The sequence below is a fragment of the Alosa sapidissima genome, chromosome 12, assembly GCF_018492685.1.
Source record: "Alosa sapidissima isolate fAloSap1 chromosome 12, fAloSap1.pri, whole genome shotgun sequence".
Classification (NCBI taxonomy): domain Eukaryota; kingdom Metazoa; phylum Chordata; class Actinopteri; order Clupeiformes; family Clupeidae; genus Alosa; species Alosa sapidissima.
In genome coordinates, this window is record NC_055968.1 from 697,609 (window position 1) to 718,658 (window position 21,050).

Genomic DNA, 21,050 nt, shown 5'->3' on the forward strand with positions numbered 1-21,050 from the left:
ATAATTAAAGCATAATAAAATAACTAGTCTACTGAAAAGTATAGGGTAAGGCTATTTGCACCCCTGGTACAATTAGCAGTGTATGCTATTCGTACCCGGGTGCAATTAGAAGGGAATGTCTATCAATTAAATGGCAATAAACTGGGACAGGCAATGTCACACAATTACCAGTAATCAAATTCTTAGTCTCAGAACCAACTCAACATAGTGAGAAAGGAATACTGAATAAGATAAAACAGTAAAGTCTGAAGTTCCAAGATAGAAGATACAAAAAAAGTGCAGGGCCGCATTATAATTGTTTTGCATGTACTGTAGCACTAGTTGAGGGTGAATATCGATGTCCCCCCTCAAGGACTCACAGATTTTGATGCGCATTTCTGCTAGCTTTGAGAGTTTAGGGCTGTCCCAGTGTGAAATTGTGAAGTGCATGACAGCTCGCTCGCATTTTGGAATAAGTAGAAGACGTGCTGAAGAAGTGTCAAAAAGTGTGCAGCCAAGAAATGTGTAATTTGTAGACCGTCCCTGTTACCGTATTGCCGTGTTGACCTTGCGGTGGTGTTAAAGACTGGAAGCAGTGTTTTTGTTTGGGGAAATGGCACAAGTTTACCTTGGCAAACAAATATGCCAGTCAGGAATGAGGGGGGAAAAGGAAACAACAAAAACCTCCAAACAATAATTTTCAATTAAAGGGGAACGATGCAGGTTTTTAGCTTAATTTACCTTCATTTAACAGCTTCAGAGTCATTGGAATGGTTATATGACTTTTTTCGGGTTGAATGGCGGGCCGATGGCCTCAGAGTCAGAAAGTCAGCTTCACAACGTAAGGAATTGCTTTACTGCCCTACACACATACACGCCAGGCACCAGCTAGAACAAGGTAGCGATGGAGTTTCTCAGACATTTGTCATGGCAGAGCCAGCGAAAAGAAGCAGAAAGCAAGTAAACCGTTGTCTAAGGAACGGGGAAAGAGGAAACAGTAGACTGATGATTGAGGAGTATCGTAAAATATATACTCTGAAGCTGTAGGGGGAGCTCTGCAGAGAAACCTGCGTGCAAAAAGCGAGAAAACAGTGAATAAATTGTCAAAACTGCATAGTTTCTCTTTAAATACGATTATAATACAATTGCAGCCAGGGCCCGGTGAGCTGCTGAACACATCATATTATGAGTGAAATGAGTGCAGTCATGTAGGGAATTAATTTGTGCAGTTTTATTTCTTATACTGTATGGTCACCTTGCTCCATCCAAGGCTTGTCTTGGCTGCCTTCCTCCAGCGGCTCATGCTGACAGAGATGGGACAAAATCCTCATCGGAGCTGTTCTCATCTTCCAAGCCCAATTTACTCAGATGAGCCCAAAAATCATCAATGGCAATGCTGTGAATGAAACATGTATAAACATCTTAGAATGATTGTATAAATCAGTGGATCTAAATGAAACACAATGTACTGTACATTACTTACTAGGTATTCCTCAAATCATTCAGCGCCTCTTCATCTGTTGAATCTGGGCGTTCGTCTTTACTGATATCCAGAGAGTGTGTAACAGCGTGACACGGGTACAATAAGCAAACCAAAGGCGGAAATGATTCATTATACCATTTATTAAGTTTGTAATAAAAACAGTCTGGAAGCAGCTGTGGGAAATAAGTAGTTAAATACAATAGTTTGTTATTAAAACAGCTTTGTGCAACATACACATAAAAATAGCTACCCGGCACTAGTACCGCTGTCTTCCAGCCAGGGATCTTGCTAAGGCTCCAGGATAAGCAGCGCTGCCTGTGGGGAAAGGGGTGAGGTGTCAGCTACTCACCGCTAGGGGACCTCGAGACACACGCAATCATTCAGTGTTCTTGTGGATACACTCACGCCGTGCGCTACACTGCAAAGTCTGAAAGATGTGAAGATCAAAAAGTAAGGTGCGACTAACACACTAATGCACTCACACACAGTGAAGGATGGCTAGCTACAAAAACACCCCCGCCACCAGACAGCGCGCTACACCGGGAGGCCTTATTTATTACCTCAAACTAGGAAGCAGTACACATTTAAAAAGAGAATGCACGCTACCAGTTGGCCCATTCACAGACAGTTCATACAAAAGACATGCACTTCAGTTTATGGCCTTCAAGGACGAGATCACACATCAAAACAAAAGCAAAACCATTAAACAAAGAATCACTGCAATCCTTATTGTAACCCACTCCTGGGTAAGTACACCTTCGCTCTAGGTTCGTGAGGAGGGGAGTTCAAGTGCAATAAGCAGACACACACCAGGGTTAAAGTTACTTGTGCTTTAGTAACCAAATGTATAATTGAACCAGGTGCAAATACATTTACACATGTAAGAAAATAAAACGGGCCCTTTGAAAATAAAAGAAATTGTCCTTTAAGTTGACTGGCTGTGTTTCCTTAAATGTCAATGAGAGTTCCTTTTCTAATCCTTGGTTTAATTGTAAAGTCAAGTTAGTCAAGTCAATAGTCAGTGTGTGGATATCCGAAGAGTGATGACCAGTGGAGTGACTGGTACAATCCTACCACAAGCAGATAGGGCATCCGACTCCTTCAGTGGACAGGATTCAATGACAGAAATCAAATGGGTTGGCTCGCCATCTATTGAGATCGATGAATCTTCTTCCAGGATTTTCAAATCCAACAAAAAAACTTGACCTGCATTCACAACCAGGTTATAACCTTTTTTTAAGTTTCATAACTCCTTTCCCTAATGCAGGTTGCTTTTATATTCATCTATCAAATGCTCCTGTGTTCACATGTTGTACAACATTAACTCCAGTATGTAAAAATACGCTTTTACAGAACTACATCTACATGCTGAAAAGTAGTGAATACCATTCAGTTAACCAGTACAAAGTAATCAGATAGAATACCTTGAATTCAAAGTACTTCAAATCACAACTGCAATAAGCTTACAATTGTACCAAAAGATAATTAGTTTGTTTCAGAATAAGGCATTGGATAAATGCTTCAAATTAGCACCTCACATGCATTTCACTCATGAAACATGACTTAGAATCAAGTTTAACCTTTTAAAACAAAGTAAAAGCTTATTTCAAACAACATTCAAACTTTCCATTCGCTTGATAACTTTAAATTTATTACTCGTAGTAAAATTACAAACAAAAATATACATTTTCTATCTTTTATCAAAGTATTTCTTAGCATAAGTTCAACTACTTTATAACATGAGTGATTCAGGCTGTTAACTAACGTAAGGATGAACAGGCTAGCTTATCGAGACAGGGTTGCAACAAAGAAAACTCGACGAATTCGGCACCCGTCTTCATCAAACACAATTCAACAATTACAGTCCTTCTATTAAATGTTCTCAAAGAAAAACTTCAGTGTCTTCATTAACTTTTCATCACTTTTCTAAAAGTTCAGCTCCTCCAGAAACATATAACATGGCACTTGCGAAAATGGCCGTCTTTCTTCTCTCTCGCCTGTTCTCCAACTACGAATTCAGCTAGAGTGCATCATGAAGTTTCAAAATAAAAGTCCCTAATCGTAACTTAAGACAGTAAAAGTATCTCTTCATAAAAATGATGTTTTTATCAATGACGACTTAATTCTTATGAACTTTCTTATCAAAATTATGATCTGTAACTATTTATTATTTATTTTCTTAATGCATTTATCATCTGGGTTACATTATGAAACAGATATTACCTGTGCCGTCAATATCTACCCACAGAAACACGGAAGCGGGGAGGCTGCCAAGGAGTCATCCTAGTGAAACAAAGAGAGACAAATCAGTATAGAGGGCCTGCGGGCTGAAACTAAGGTGAACAATAGAAATACCTACGGTGAAGTCAGTGATCTATGCGCAACGAATGGGACCTGTATGAAGGGAAGGGAACGACTTTTAAAACAAGAGCGATCTACCATACATCATAACAAAACACTTGAGAAAGCATTACCTACCGTCATTCACCTCATTAAATGAGTTTGCGCAAGAAAGCGATAGAGGGGAAACGCCATGCAAACGGAGGAGCAAGGCTGGCTTAACCTGTTGAGGAGTACGTCACAAATATGTGATCAGATGCAGCTGGGCCCCTGGGAGTACGATCACAAATATGTGATTAGAACATTTTCAAAAAAGGTTCTATAACATGACGCAACAATTACCCTGTTGTAACCTCAACAATGATTAAAGCAATGTCCAATCCAAGATGCTTCTCAATACCGGGCACAACTCTGGTGCTTTATTGAACCAGTAGTAACATACAAGAAGTTTATCATCACCTGGCAACTAGCCCCACGACACCCCCATACGTCATCACTCACTCTTGCACACACGCACACTAAGGCAATACAAAAACAGTATACCTTAAATAAAACCCTCACGTTATGACATCCCTCCCCCCATAGTTCAAAACACTTAATTACACTTAATTTCCCTGGCAACTGACGGGTGGTAGGGGGTGGAGGTGAGGTGACGAACACCATTCATCTTCAAAAACCCCTCGAATTCAGAGCTGGTGAAGACAGTGGCATTATCGGACACTATGGTATTTGGAAGGCCATGTGCACTGAAAACCTCTCTGAGGTGATCCACTGTTGCTGCTGATGTGGCTGACTTCACTTTAAACACTTCCAACCACTTCGAATGAACATCCACGAGCACCAAAAACATTTCTCCTAGGAACGGGCCAGCATAGTCAATGTGCAGGCGAGTCCAGGGCTTCCCAGGCCACTCCCACGGGCACACAGGCGCTGCTGGAGGGACGTTCCTAATTTGCTGGCAGGTTGTGCAGGATTTCACCTGGTCTTCCAGGGCTGCATCCAGACCAGGCCACCACATGTAAGCCCGTGCTACAGCTTTCATCCTTGATGCCCCTGGGTGTGCCTCATGCATCTCCTCCAGCAGAGCCTGCCGTGCTTGTGGTGGGATGATGACGCAAAGCCCCCATAACAGGACTCCATCCTCAACTGTGAGCTCTTCACGCCTCTTGAAATAAGGCTGAATATCTCCAGCAGGGCAGGTTGGTGGCCACCCTCCCATGACGTACTAGCATACCCGGGCCAGAAGGGGGTCACGTCGGGTCCAGTCCTTTAACTGGGTGCTGGTTATGGGTGCTGTCTGAAGCTGCTGCATCAGACACACCAGCTCAGGGGGAGTGACGGGGTCTGGCACCGTGTGGGGCAGTGGCAACCTGCTTAAACCATCAGCATGAGCAATCAGCGCCCCGGGTTTGTACGCCAGGGTGTATTGGTACTGCATCAGGAGGAGCGCCCATCTTTGCATTCGTGCTGATGCCGTGGGCTGTATGTTCTTTAACTCACCCAGCAACCCCAGGAGAGGCTTGTGATCGGTTTGGATCATGAACTGGTGGCCATAGACGAACTGATGGATTTTTTTTACAGCGAAAATAGCGGCCAGGGCCTCTTTTTCCACTTGGGCGTACTTTTTCTCAGCTGGTGCCAGAGCTCGCGATGCAAAACAGACTGGGCGCTCAGTTCCATCTCGGTATCTGTGAGACAATACTGCTCCGAGGCCAAATGGTGAAGCATCAGCAGCAATCACTTGGTCCAGGGTGCGCAGGTGTTGTTCTTGACAGGTACCCGTCAAAAGTATATCGTCCAGATAAACAGCTACATGATCTATCCCCCCTAGCAGGCCCTCAATTGCCCTCTGAAAAATGGCACAGGCGGATGACACGCCGAATGGAAGGCGTGTGTACTGGAACAGGCCCCGGTGGGTATTGATTGTGACCAGCTTACGAGATTCTTCTGCCAAAACCAGCTGCTGATAAGCATGGGACATATCTAACTTAGAGAAACAGACTCCCCCGGCTAGCTTAGCGAACAGCTCATCGATGCGGGGTAAGGGGTAGCACTCTACTCTGGACGCCACATTTACTGTCAGTTTATAGTCCCCACAGATGCGAATGGAGCCATCCCCTTTCAAAACTGGGACAACCGGGGCTGCCCACTCAGAGTATGTGACAGGTTGGAGGATTCCAGATTCCACCAGACGCGTCAACTCAGTCTCAACTTTTCCCTGCAGGGCCAACGGAACTGGCCGGGCTTTACAAAAACGCGGCGGAACAACTTTGTCCACGTTGATGGTCACTGTTTTATGATCACTAAGATAGTGAATGATTTCACTAGCTATGCATTTATTATTTTTGCAAAACTGTAAAACACAATTAAAGTTTCTTTCAGCTTATCCATGGTTTTTTGGAACGTGTAAATCGCATAGAATATGTAGGCCTATATCAACCGTAGGCCCAGTGCTCGAATTACGTGGGAGCCAGAGGGAGCCGAGCTCCCATAGAGTGAGGACTGGCTCCCATGAAAGCAACAAAGTCAAAAATCTGAGGGGGTCTCTCATATCTGAAGGTGTCTGGCATTGCAATTTAATCTTAAACAACCGCTCATTATCCATCCCTGTGCGATCTCTTACCATTAAAGACGTTAAATTAAAATATAGGCTACTACGGGACGTAGACCTACCCTATGCTCTTGAACGCAGCATGACACTTCACTTCACCACCACACCACTAGACTATATGAGCAAACCGTATACGGTCGTTTTGACAGCACTCGCAAATCTGAAGTCGTCACCCTGCTTTGATGCGAGTGTTTTGTCTATTTACATAGGCGTTCATTGGGCTAGCCTATATGGTTTTATATGTGCTGAAAAGTTAGCCTAGAACTCTAGACGCACCCTAGCGGCGGCAAATTAATTTGCTCAGCCTGTACATCTAGTATCAAACCATAGGGATTTCTATTGGCTAACACCGTGGATGTTATTCAATCACAGCGCTCTATTTTGTTAGAGAGTCTTAAGGCGGGCTTAACAGGATAACGACAGTCCTGCGACGGTGAACAACAAGGAAGGTGGCTATGGCGAACGAAGAGCGGTTGTTTGAATCGGCGTTGGCGTCAACTTTGAAGTTGGACTTTTCTTTGAAAGTTGAGCAACACAATGCACTTAAGTCATTCCTTTCGAAGAAGGATGTATTTGCCGTTTTGCCGACCGGATACGGATATGGTCGTAGCGCTGGCCTATTGCATGCCTAGGCAGTTTGAAAGACAATTCTCTGCCCGCCCCTTGGATTAAGCGAGGTGAATGGTTCGATGCCAGACTATACATTTCAATGATATAGGATGGCCCGCCAGGCTACTGAAAAGTCCTATTTGCTGTTGAACTTGCGCTTCACCTCTCCTATGTTGATTGACCAAGCCATAAATGATGGCCCATAATGCAGCCTACAATGATTGTGTTGTCTAATGATCTGTAGCTATCCTCTGCCATTCAGAGCTCCAGAAAGTTCCCAGATATTTCGAAACACCTGTTAGCAATCTCTGATGTCGGAATATTCAATGGCTACCCGACAACATCTCAGTGCAAACTCCAAAATTGTTCGTCTATTAATTTTCCACTGTTCAACAATACTAGAACATAGTTTGGCTGCAATGGCTTATAATTTCTGCCAGTTAGTGCTTTTTCCCTGTGTATAAGTTATACTACATGCATTATTGTGTTTGACACACGGATAGCCTATTTGAGACGGTGGTCTGGTTCAAATGAGTCACGTTGTGAAATTGAGAATGGCACAGACTAAATCGTTTAGTCTATTTCTTTGTATTGTGAAATTGAAATGAAATATGGACTATTACAATCAATAATATGTTGAAATTAATTAAAAGCAATCAATTTCTATGAAAAATCTATGTCTGTTGTGTGCGTGTGTCAAGGTAAAGCCTAGGCCTACCGTGCGCATATATTGTACGCCTAGGCTTCATTTCATCGCCTTGTTAGGCTATGCACGGGGTGTGACAACTTTTTATGAGATAGAGAGACCCCCTTAAAGACAAAAAGATAATTCGAGCCCTGCGTAGGCCTACACACTTAATCGCTATCACATAGATGAAACCGCGCTACGGTTCTTACAGTAACTGACTCACGTTCACGTTGATCTCTATAACTGTTAATTTTTAGTAGCCTATATTCGAACCTATCCATAACCCTTTTTTGCTATTTGACTCATCATTTCACATACAAAAATATAAATAATGTCAGACAGCGAATTAGTAATTGTTTAAAATATAATATTTTAAAAAAATCTATCTATCTGCCAGCAGCAGCACCCCCCTTCCCGCGCCCTTGTGAACTCCCGGTCAGCTGAATGGTGTTTTAAATTGCTGTGGACACCGATGCCGACATGAGTGCGATCTGCTTTCGACATTCATTTACTCTACATTAGATTCCATTCTTTTCACATACAAGACTGCATACCAGCATCGCACTTTGCCGCCGTGTAAATCACGATTCAGTTATATTTGGTCGACGCCGCTTCATAAAATCCATTGTTCATCCAGTGTTTGCGTGTTAAAAACTTCGGCGCTGATGTGTGTGGCAAGTGACGGTGCACCATAGACTGTAGGCCTATAAAATGGCAGTGCACTCATGTCGAAAAGTTTCTTATTTTCAACTGAACTCAAAGATAATGAATATAGTATTTTATGTTTGTTATGCCCTTTATTGGCTATATTTCTGAAGAATATATTGTGTTGCCTCAGGTCTGCTGCACATCTTTTGAAATTTGATTTGAAATAATCAAATAGACCTACGTCTTAAAGTTAAGTTAATGAAGTAACTTGCTTTGCTTTCATTTGAATCCTAATCAAGATACACAATAATTGTATAATGTTAACATGGACTCCTGGAAAGTTCAGAAATGCAAAATAATAGAATTTTAATCATGCGATAAAATATGTGATTAATCATGATTAACTATAGGAATTCAGCGATTAATCATGATTGAAATTTTTAATCGTTTGACAGCACTAATATACTTCCAATATAAGGGACATACATTCAACGAATGCGTAAACCTCGGTTGTCTGGCAAGTTTGCCACAGATACTGTAGCAGCAACCCCATGCAACAGCAATCTACCGTACTCAAAACAAACGGGTTGGCTCGCTGGCTAGCCAGCCAGCTACCGACGATGGTCATGGATTGAACACATTTACAAACACTAACAAGAATAAGAAATAAGAAATAAACAGAAAACAAAGACATACTTACAATTGCATTAGCAGAAACGCCAGGTCAGCATCTGTTTTGCATGCTTCATTTGCCTTTAGTTCACGCCATTCCGTGAACACATGACCGATGTTTATTCTTGTGCGGTCCCTGCTCGGTCAGCCACTTTCTTCCTCTCCCTCGCCTCCTCCGCCGAGAACCGTCTCTTTTGCCTTTTCGCTGGCTCTGCCATGATGACCATCAAAAAAATATCCATCTTTGCTTGCTCTTATAGCCGGCGTTGCCGTAAAGCAGTTTGAGTTTCTCGCTTGTTCTTGCTTCACACGATACTTCCTTTTCCAACTTTCTGGGACGGTACTCCCAAAGTTGCAAGATTGGTTTTCCGCCTGGGGACGCTAGGGGGAGCAGGGAAAGTCACCATTTTCACCGTAACAGGTCATTTAACCATCCAAATTATTTCTAAACGGGTTTATTAAGTTGAAGCTAAAGTGTCTCTTAATGCTCTCTGCCCAGTCAGGGCATTGGGAGATTATGTTGATCACACGTGGCTGCTGACGGGCGCACACACACAGCTTTGTGTGCTATGGGGGTAAGCAGCTGGTTCACCCAGTGTCCACACACTGTTTGACCCAACAATTGGTGGAGAGAATTTTTCCGGCCTTCTCTGGGCAGTGTTTCCCAATCCCTTGCGGCCTGGTGGCTCATTCTACATGTAGTATGGCCATCTCATATGCACCATTGAAAGGGGTTGCTTTGGTTACAGAGTACTCCATGGATCCCTGCCAGACCTAAGCTCCACTGTTGGCTCGCTTCGCCACTATCGGCTCCACTGTTATGTTGGTTGCTGACCTGACTGGTGATGAGTGATCTTTTGGTATTACTCATCCAATGTGTAGACCGTGGTGACAGTCAGATGGAGTTCAAAAAGATCATAAGTTATCACCATAACTATGGATCTATGAGACCGACCGATGACCATCACCATCAGGCGCTCCAGGCAAGAGGAAAAGGTGTGTCCTTGGATGCATTCTATTGCTGCGGGACAGCCTCCAGGACAGTCACATGACTTTGTTGATATAATGGTCTTGAGCCTGAGGATAGGTAGAAGGATTGCATCACTCAATGTGTAAACAGGTAGGTGGTGAATGACATCATTGCCTATGGGGAGAAAAACAGTCTGGTTCTTAATGTAGACAAGACCAAGGAACTAATTCTAGATTTTAGTAAAAAGGCTCCCCCTCCACAACCTCTGCAGATTAAGGGAAAGGAAGTGGACCGTGTTGACAGCTTCAGGTTCAACCTGAGCTGGTCAGCAAACACCACAGCCACCATCAAGAAGGCTCAGCAACACCTTTACTTTGTCCAGACACTGAAGAAAGCTGGCCTGAGTCAACGGCCTCAGCAGGCGAGCATGCTTCCTTTATAGAATTCCTCCTTGCGAGTCAGGTTCTACAAAGCCTCCCTAGCGCTCCCAGACTCTACTTTGGAACAGACTAGCTAGTGTGGACGTGCACATCACCACGGTTCTGCCTGAGCGCTTCCGCTTTTAACTGCACGCTTCAGTTTCAGTAGGGGTGCAGCTCCGATGCATGTCAACGCAGAGGACTATGGGTATTTTTGTTCACCTGAGGATCCACTATGCATCCTTGTAAATTCTCAGAACGAAGGGTGTGAATTTCGGAGTATTTTTGACATCGGAACAGTGCTCGGTGGAGTTTGATGACATGACGACCTTGAAAAGGCGGCCGGTGAGTATGCTTCCTTGACTTTGGGAAATGGCTCCTGTGTGGTTTGGCAACACTACAGTGAAGGAGAGGAAGGCACTGCAACGATTCATCAAGACTACACAGAGGATCACTGACATACAACTCCCCTCCATAGACACCTTGTTCCCACAGTGCTGTAGGAACAAACTGGAAGCTATCCTCAAGGACCCACACCATCCCACATACTCTCTGTTCAGATGGGGAGAGTCTAAATACCAACTAAGGCACCACTGACCAGAGAGCATCAGAGCTAACAGCGCTTTTCAGCCTGTGCCCATTCTGCCCTTCACTCAAGTCTGTCATTTACGCGCCATGGATATACACTTGCGCAGACGCCTGCACGTCGAGCAGCAATTACCGTTTATATTCTCCTGTCTCCGATTAATTTGTAATGGTAGCTGGTATTGTTATGCCAGTCTCTCTACTGTATTGGAAACTGCAGGTGTCAGTTTACAGCTTCGTTAGCATAGATGCACTGATATTATGAGAAGCTGCTGCCATTGAAACTTTCTTTCTCAAAAGTGAGTTTAAATTATGAATCTACATACCTCAAGCACATCTTTACTCTTGACCTCAGTGGGGTATTCCAGAAAGGAGGTTTAACAAACACTGAGATAAAACTTAACCTCTGGGTTGACTGAACCAGTGGCGACTAAACTCGAGCTGTCGGTTCCAAAACACCGGTTACCAGTTAGTTCAATCAACCCTGTGTTAGATAACCTCGAGTTGTGCGCGTTCACGGCAAACTTATAAAGGCATCATCTATTGAGAGTCTAAACCATGAGTGAAACCGGCGAAACGAAGAGCACCTTATTTTTCAGAGGCGTAGTAGCAAGTTCTCCTCGAGGCTTACGAGGAGGAGAGAACTGTGATAACAAAAAAAGAGCAATACTTGAGCATCTGCCAAGGAACGAGACCTTGCTTGACAGAGAATAGCCTAACTGACCGTGTAAATGCGTACGTTTAGGATAGCCTATGTCAAAAGCACAATTAAATAATTTAGTGGACATTACGTATTGTATTGACTGCTTTGAATGATGCTTTCTTAAACTAGCCTACCTTGTCACAGATTGAGTGGGCCATAGACTCCTTGAGAATCACAAATGTAATTTTCTATTTTAACGCGGGTTCTGCAGCTGTGGGCCAAGTTAAACCTTTGCGTTCCAGCATCGGAAGGGTGATGAATGTCGGAAGGCATGGGTAGCCTATCCTCTATCCCCCAGTAGCATACCTATCAAGTTGTCCTGTAATTGCACATATAACATGAAGTTACAGCCTACACATTAATAAGTCTGTAGTGGATCTGATAATATTCTAGTAAGGTGTAGGCCTGCCCTAACGCACCTTGTTGAAATGTGTCGCTCAAATTAGACTCCCGGATAGGCTACATCATTCCTGGCATCGTGTAGGTCTACTGGGCCCTGCCATTTCGCCTCCACGTTTGTGATAAGATGTGAAGCATAATCACATATAAAAAGAGAAGTGGCCTATGACCTATCCATTCGACCATAAGGACATTCTGAAAAAGCCAAAGCCCGTTAATTGAAGCTCACCAGCTAAGACAGCCTATCGTCGGTGCACATTAAGTGATGCTGACCTGCCAGTTGGGTACTAATGATCCTCGTGGGTTTGTGTCCATGAAAACGAATGAACTGCTTTAGCGCAAGGCAAACTTTACGCACCGACCGACACTACAAAAACTCCCAGTCGGAGAGCGCGTGTGTAGCCTATTAAAAACTATTTTATCCAAAATGCCATCAGCATTCTTAACCAAACTTAGTGACAACACGCATAGCCCTACCTGCGTGACAGCTGTTATGCAGTCTTTATTTAAACGTATTTATTAATTTTCTATATGTTTTCCCTTTTTTGTAGGCTACTGTACTTGTTTTACTTATATCTTCAATGTGTCTGAGATGTTGTTTGTCCATCTGTCTGGTGGGCCAAAGACACATGTCCACTATGGTGTAGGCTAGCTAGCCTACATTAAAGATTTATTTTATTCTATTATAATCCACCATGTGTAATGTAGGGATGGAGAATGCTTTTCAAGCCTACAGCCTATATTTAGGATTCAGCTGAAAAGCTCTAGCGCTCTTGAAAAACTCGTTTAGAAAAGAATGGATAGGCTATCATGTGATGTCGTGGTCTTATTGCCCTCTCACGGTGAATTGTACGGATGAATATTACATGATTTTGTGCTTCTTTGTCAATCGGACCTTCGTCAAAATGAAACGCCATTGTGTGACAAGTGTAAAAATAGCGGCCTGATTGAACATGCACTAAAATAACCGAACATAATTGAACATAACCTGAACAAAACCTACCCCCTACCAGGTTAAGTTCAGAGCCTATGTTACCATAGTTACTTACATAGCCTGATCATTTTTGAGCTTTCTGGAACTGAAATCCCAGGTTTACCGCTAACTCTGGGTTAACATACCCAGTTAAGCCAGTAAACCTGCTTTCTGGAATACCCCTCAGAGCAATAGTTCAATTTTGTTAAGTTAATTATTTGTTAGGCAATGTGATGACACATCATTTTTACTGTAGGCCGTTCACTATTCAGTTCACCTTGCTTACGCTTTCAAATTCAAAGACTGGTTTGTGTTCTTTCGGAATGGGAGAATTCGGCCCATAATGCACTTTACACCAACTAAATTATATTATTAGGGCCCGAGCACCGAAGGGCGCAAGGCCCTATTGTTTTTGTAAGGATTATTATTATTATTATTATTATTATTAGGGCCCGAGCACCGACGGTGCGCGAGGCCGGGACGGTTTTTGAAATAATTATTATTATTAGGGCCCGAGCACCAAAGGGTGCAAGGCCCTATTGTTTTTGTAAGGATTATTATTATTATTATTATTAGGGCCCGAGCACCGAAGGGCGCAAGGCCCTATTGTTTTTGTAAGGATTATTATTATTATTATTATTAGGGCCCGAGCACCGAAGGGTGCAAGGCCTTATTGTTTTTGTAAGGATTATTATTATTATTAGGGCCCGAGCACCGAGAGGTGCGAAGCCCTATTGTTTTTGAAAGGATTATTAGGGCCCGAGCACCGAAGGGCGCAAGGCCCTATTGTTTTTGTAAGGATTATTATTTTTCACTATTATTATTATTGTTATTCCACTTTTTTGCTTTCCTGTTTTTGAGTTGGTTAACATGGTCGAAAACTCTTGAAATTTGGCATACACACGTCAGGTGTCACGCATCGCAGTTAGGTACAAGAGCTTGACCCTGGGCGTGGCCCAGGGACTCGCTAGCGCCCCCTTAGGTGACTGATCCTGTGGTTGGCAAATATTTTGAGGTGGTTAACATAATCGAAAAGTCTTGAAATTTGGCACACACATCAGGTGTCACACAAAGCAGCTAGGTAAAAAAGCTTGGCCCCGGGTATGGCCCAGAGACTCACTAGCGCCCCCTTATGTCACTGTGACTTGTGGTTGGCATATAGTTTTAGATACACACACCAAATTTGGGGGGTGTATGTAACTCCCAAAAACAAACAACTTTTGTATTAACATGCCATTAGCCACGCCCACATGAAGTGAGGTAATTCAGAATTTGTGCGTTGTGGACATGATCAATTTTAACGTACTCCTCCTAGACGGTTGATCCGATTCATGTCAAAGTTGGTATACATGACGCCGAGATGTTCCTGATTCTAAATTGTGAAGCCTTTTTTTGATATGTTGTAATTTGACAAAATGGCGAAATTGTTAATTTTAATACCGTTCCACACAAACAATAAATGTGTCATAATTCACCATGCATGGCTTGAAATGTTTTAAATTTCACAGGTCATTAAAGACCATGTTAATGATAATATTCACATGCCCATAATGCATGTTTGGCATAGCGCCACCAACTGGCAACAGAAAGAATGACAATTATCCTGATGTCACATGATCAATTTGAACATACTCCTCTAGACGGTTTGTCAGATTCATTTGAAATTTGGCAAACATTATGCCAAGATGTCGCTGATGTTAAATTGTGAATGGATTTTGGAATGTTGTAATATATTTGATATGATTTTAATATCTCACCACATAAACAGAAAATGTGTCATAAATCACAGTGCATTGAATGAATGGTCTGAAACTTCTCAGGTTAGCATACAGGCCTAGCATAGCGCCACCATCTGGCCAAGCAGGAAATGTGCCAGAAATGCTCTATGCTTTGAATAAATGGTCTGAAACTTTTCAGGTTAATAGATATTATGATTATGATGATATCCAGACACCCAATGGGCCTGTCTGGCATAGCGCCACCACCTGGTCAAGCAGGAAATGTGCCAGAAATGGACAATGCCTTAAGTGATTGATCTGAAAGTGTACAAACATTTTGGATATCATTATTGTGATGATATTCACATGCATAATTCACAGGCCTAGCATAGCGCCACCATCTGGCCAACCAAAAAGTGTATCAGAAATGTTCTTTGCTTAAAATGAATGGTCTGAAATTTCTCAGGTTAATATATATTATGATTATGATGACACCCAATGGGCCTGCCTTGCATTACGCCCCCACCTGGCCAAGCGAGTAAATGTGGCAGAAAATAAAATACAAAAGCAAATAGCACACGCATCAAATATGTACATTTCACAAACGCACCACGTCGGTGCTTTGTTGGATTCCGACATGTCACGGGTTGCGGCCCACAGGTGCTCGGGCCCGCCATTGCCGCTTGCGGCTATATTTATTATTGTTATTCTACTTTTTTGCTTTCCTGTTTTTGAGGTGGTTAACATGGTCGAAAACTCTTGAAATTTGGCACACACGTCAGGTGTCACGCATCGCAGTTAGGTACAAGAGCTTGACCCCGGGCGTGGCCCAGGGACTCTCTAGCGCCCCCTTAGGTGACTGATCCCATTGTTGCCAAATATTTTGAGGTGGTTAACATAATCGAAAAGTCTTGAAATTTGGCACACACATCAGGTGTCACACAAAGCAGCTAGGTAAAAAAGCTTGGCCCCGGGCGTGGCCCAGAGACTTGCTAGCGCCCCCTTACGCCCCCTTAGATGACTGATCCCGTGGTGGGCATATACTTTCAGCTACACACACCAAATTTGGTAGGTGTCTGTATCTCCCCAAGATAAATGACTTTCGTATGTACAATGCATTAGCCACGCCCAACAGAAAGTGAGGTATTTGGGATTTTGTGCAGACTAATATGAAATATGTGATGAATCATGATGCCAAAAGAGGTTCTTCCCATTGGTGAAAACGCATGAAATTTGACACACACATCAAGTGATACAGTGAATAGACAGGGATACAAGCTTGGCACCGGGCGTTGCCCAGGAACTCCATAGCGCCCCCTTATGTCACTGTGACTTGTGGTTGGCATATAGTTTTAGATACACACACCAAATTTGGTGGGTGTATGTAACTCCCAAAAACAAACAAGTTTTGTATTAACATGCCATTAGCCACGCCCACAGGAAGTGAGGTAATTGAGATTTTGTGCGTTGTGGACATGATCAATTTTAACATACTCCTAGACGATTGATCCGATTCATGTGAAAATTGGTATACATGATGCCAATATGCTTCTGATTCTAAATTGTGAAGCTTTTTTTGATATGTTGTAATTTGACGAAATGGCTAAACTATGAATTTTAATACCCTTCCACATAAAAAATAAATATGTCTTAATTCACCATGCATGGCTTGAAATGTTTTAAATTTCACAGGTCTTTGAATACCATGGTAGTGATGATATTCACATGACCATAAGGCATATTTGGCATAGCGCCACCACCTGGCAACAGAAAGAATGGCAATTACACTGATGTCACATGATCAATTTTAACATACTCCTCCTAGACGGTTTGTCAGATTCATGTAAAATTTGACAAACATTATGCCAAGATGTTGTTGATGTTAAATTGTGAAGGGATTTTTAATATGTTGTAATATGTCAAGATTTTAATAATTCACCATATAAAAAGGTAATGTGTCATAAAGTCACAGTGCATTGAATGAATGGGTTGAAACTTCTCAGGTTAATAGATTACGATTATGTTGATATCCAGACACCCAATGGGCCTGCCTGGCACAGCGGCACCACCTGGCCAAGTAGGAAATGTGCCAGAATTGGACAATGCCTTAAGTAATTGATCTCAAACTTTATAAAATATTGGATATCATTATTGTGATGATATTCACACATATATTTCACATGCTTAGCATAGCGCCACCATCTGGCCAAACAGGAAATATGCCAGAAATGCTCTATGCTTTGAATGAATGCTCTGAAACTTCTCAGGTTAATAGATATTATAATTATGTTGATATCCAGACACCCAATGGGCCTGCCTGGCATAGCGCCACCACCTGGCCAAGTAGGAAATGTGCCAGAAATGGACAATGCCTTAAGTGATTGATCTGAAACTTAATAAAATATTGGATATCATTATTGTGATTATATTCACATGTGTAATTCACATGCCTAATATAGTGCCACCATCTGGCCAAAAAGTGTATCAGAAATGTTCTTTGCTTAAAATGAATAATCTGAAATTTCTCAGGTTAATATTATGATTATGATGACACACAATGAGCCTGCCTTGCATTGTGCCCCCACCTGGCCAAGCAAGTAAATGTGCCAAAAAAAAACATGGAAAAACAAATAGCACACACATCAAATATGTACATTTTACACATGCACCACGTCGGTGCTTTGTTAGATTCTGAAATGTCACGGGTTGCGGCCCGCAGGTGCTCGGGCCCGCCATTGCCGCTTGCGGCTATATTTATGTATATATTTTTACTTTTTTACCTTTTAAATATACTATTTATTCCTCTAAAGCGGCTGTATTTATTAATGTGCATTAAACTGGCAGCTATGCTAGCTATATGATCTCCCCATAAAATGTGTTATAATAAAGTAGAAAACGTACATAGTACTGCTTTAAAGATATTAGGATATTAGCAAAGATTTATCCTATCCTAGATATCTGAATGGGGTATGCCTTCACAAATTTGCCTGTTCCCTTAAAGCAGTCCTTCAACCAGTGGTCCCCAACCCCAACACTCACTTTACATATAAAGAATAAAAACTTCTGTAAATATTGCAAAAGGTAGGATTTGGTCGTAGAGGAAGTCTGTGCGCTCCAGTGCCCATCTAGTTAGCATATTAAATGAGTGGAATTGTAGGAGGTGAGGGGGTGGAGTGTGGTGCTTGTGTTTGTGTGCATAATTGTATGTTGATTGGGGTGTACAAAGAAAAGCTGCATTGATGCGTGCATGTCACAAGTTTCACACTGTTTTTTTTCTCTGTGTACACCATGTTCAGTGTGAATTACACAAGGCTTTGTACATCAGGAGATACAAGGATTTCTTTGCAAGTGAAAAATTACAATAAAAGTAAAAACATGGATTTCATATTTGAGTTAGGAAAATGAGAACCCAAGCTTTGTCTTCCTATCGTGAAAAATTAATTAACACAATATCATTGTTTCCTTGTAGGTGGAAAGAATACATTTTTCAAAGATTACATCCCACATGAGGCATTGCAGCTGGCACTCTCTGAGTGGCTGGTAGAGTTCAGTGTTCATGATCCACCAGGCGGTAAGACAAGCATAAATTCACAATACAATATCAGCAATATCACACATATAATAAAAGATAAGCTGATGCCAGATATCCCTAAAGTTTCATTTTTTTTATGATTTTATAGTTATAGAATAATTCTCTTCTCTTTTGGATTACTTACTGTGCTCCATAAAAACTGAACTGAAAATAAAAAAACAGGATTAATCTCCACATTGATATTGCCATACTCATTTGGCAACTCCCCCCAGTTAAAACATGTCCACTAAAAGGGGACCAGAAAGTGGACCAAAACAAAAGGGACTCACATTATGAGTTCATTTGAAAGAGGACACGGATCTCTTTCTGGTGCACTTAATCTCTGTTGGGGCCTCAGTTTCCTTCCTGTTCACACTATACCTTCTCTGGGGGTCTCAGAATTTAGGTAACTGCTTTGGATTATGGGCTATGTAGTTGCTCATTTCCATTTATTGAGTTATTTTTAAAGGCCAGTTATGTCATGGATCCAAAATACTATGCATCCTGACAAAGTTCCTTTGGCCTTTAAAATTAAAATAGCCCCACATCATCACATACACTTCACCATACCTAGAGATTGGATTTTCAAGGATTTAATTGTTTCAGGGCTTTATGAACATCAGCAATAGAGAAGAGGCTAAGACTGAAAGTGTTTTCGGTAGTGGTAAAGGTGTCATTTACAGGCTCCAACACCATAGGGGCAATAACAAGAACCCAGATGAAATGCTCTTCAACATAATGATTCAACATTACTACTTTGTCAGATATATCCACACCTTTCTTAACCAAAGACAAAGGGAAACCTGTTGGTTTAGTAGATGCAGATAATGACTTAATAGTTTTCCAGAATTTTCTTGGGTCATTCAAATTATTGGTGGTTTCAGATAGATACAATTCTGCTTTAGCTTTTCTGAAGAGTGAAGTAAATCTGTTTTATAACTGTCGGAAAAAAAGCCAGTCAGAGTCAGTATCTGACCTCTTTGCTTTTGCCCAGGCCACATTTCTCTCGTGGAGCAAATTAGAAATCTCAGAAGTAAACCAGGGATTATCCCGTCCCTTAATTCTAAATTTACAATAGGTGCTTGTCTGTTCAGAATGTCAAGAAAACTGTTCTGAAAGAAAGTCAGGGCTATTTCCACATCATCAATCAGGGCAATTCTACTCCAGTCAAAATAAAATAAATCATGTAAAAATTAGATTATATTGGATTAAATTCAACTTTATTGTCATTGTGCAGAGTACAAGTACAGAGACAATGAAATGCAGTTTGTGTCTAAGCAGAAGTGCAAAAAAGCAGAAAAGTGCAATGTGATATAGAAAGTAGATGGTGCATAAACAGGACAAAATATATAGTGCAGTGTAGACAGTAGTGTACAGATGTTTTCAGAAGGTGGTTTAGAGTAGTATAAATGAAATATAAGTATGTGCAGTGTATTAGCAGTAACCTTAAAAGAGCAGAATAAATATGGCTATGTAATATGAACAATGTATGAACAACATGTACAGATATGTGCAATGTAGAGGCAGTACCATTATAAAAGTAGTAAAAACAATATAGATATATGCAGTGTATTAACATAATATATTACAGAAAAAACTGAATAAATATGGATATTTAGTATGAACCATATAAACATATATGTACAGTATGTACAGCTATGTGCAGTGTGGTAACAGTACCATTGTAGTGCAGAAACAGTAACATTATAATAGTGTTCAATCAAGAATAAGTGTACAGTACGGTACAGTACAGTATGGCCGCGGTCAGGCTTCTGCTACAATACTGAATGAATGAATGGCTATAACCCTATTACCTCAACCTGTTCTTGCACTGAAATATTTTTTTTTATTTTACCTTGTCTACATTATACTTTACTCTCCTATTTGTCCATATTATTTATGCTGGTCTCAAGACCTTACTCTTGCACTGTTGCACTGTTGGACTAATGTTGGACTACTTTTTGCACCTTCACCATGACACTCACTCTCTTGAGCACCTTGCCATGCACACATAACTAAAGGACTATGGTTGGACTACTTTTTGCACCTTTACCATGACACTCACTCCCTTTAGCACCTTACCAGTCCCGGCCCTGTCACTACAAGCGTCTTATGCTTGATCACCCTCAAGCATTATTAGGGCCCGAGCACCGAAGGGCGCAAGGCCCTAATGTTTTTGAAAGGATTATTATTAGGGCCCGAGCACCGAAGGGCGCAAGGCCCTATTGTTTTTGTAAGGATTATTATTATTATTAGGGCCCGAGCACCGAAGGGCGCAAGGCCCTATTGTTTTTGTAAGGATTATTATTATTATTATTATTATTATCGAGTATTATTATTGTTATTCTACTTTTTTGCTTTCCTGTTTTTGAGGTGGTTAACATGGTCGAAAACTCTTGAAATTTGGCGCACACGTCAGGTGTCACACATCGCAGTTAGGTACAAGAGCTTGACCCCGGGCGTTGCCCAGGGACTCTCTAGCGCCCCCTTAGGTGACTGATCCCGTTGTTGCCAAATATTTTGAGGTGGTTAACATAATCGAAAAGTCTTGAAATTTGGCACACACATCAGGTGTCACACAAAGCAGCTAGGTAAAAAAGCTTGGCCCCGGGCGTGGCCCAGAGACTTGCTAGCGCCCCCTTACGCCCCCTTAGATGACTGATCCCGTGGTGGGCATATACT

At 41.8% G+C, this 21,050-nt stretch overlaps 1 protein-coding gene across 1 annotated transcript in view; it reads left to right on the forward strand.

Moving 5' to 3' along the window:
- Positions 1-21,050, forward strand: part of ogal (O-GlcNAcase like) — a 70,265-nt gene that overhangs the window by 27,812 nt on the left and 21,403 nt on the right. Inside the window, exon 8 of the mRNA XM_042056167.1 lies at positions 18,267-18,368. Coding sequence (XP_041912101.1) covers positions 18,267-18,368 — 102 coding nt within the window. The remainder of the gene's footprint in view (positions 1-18,266; positions 18,369-21,050) is intronic.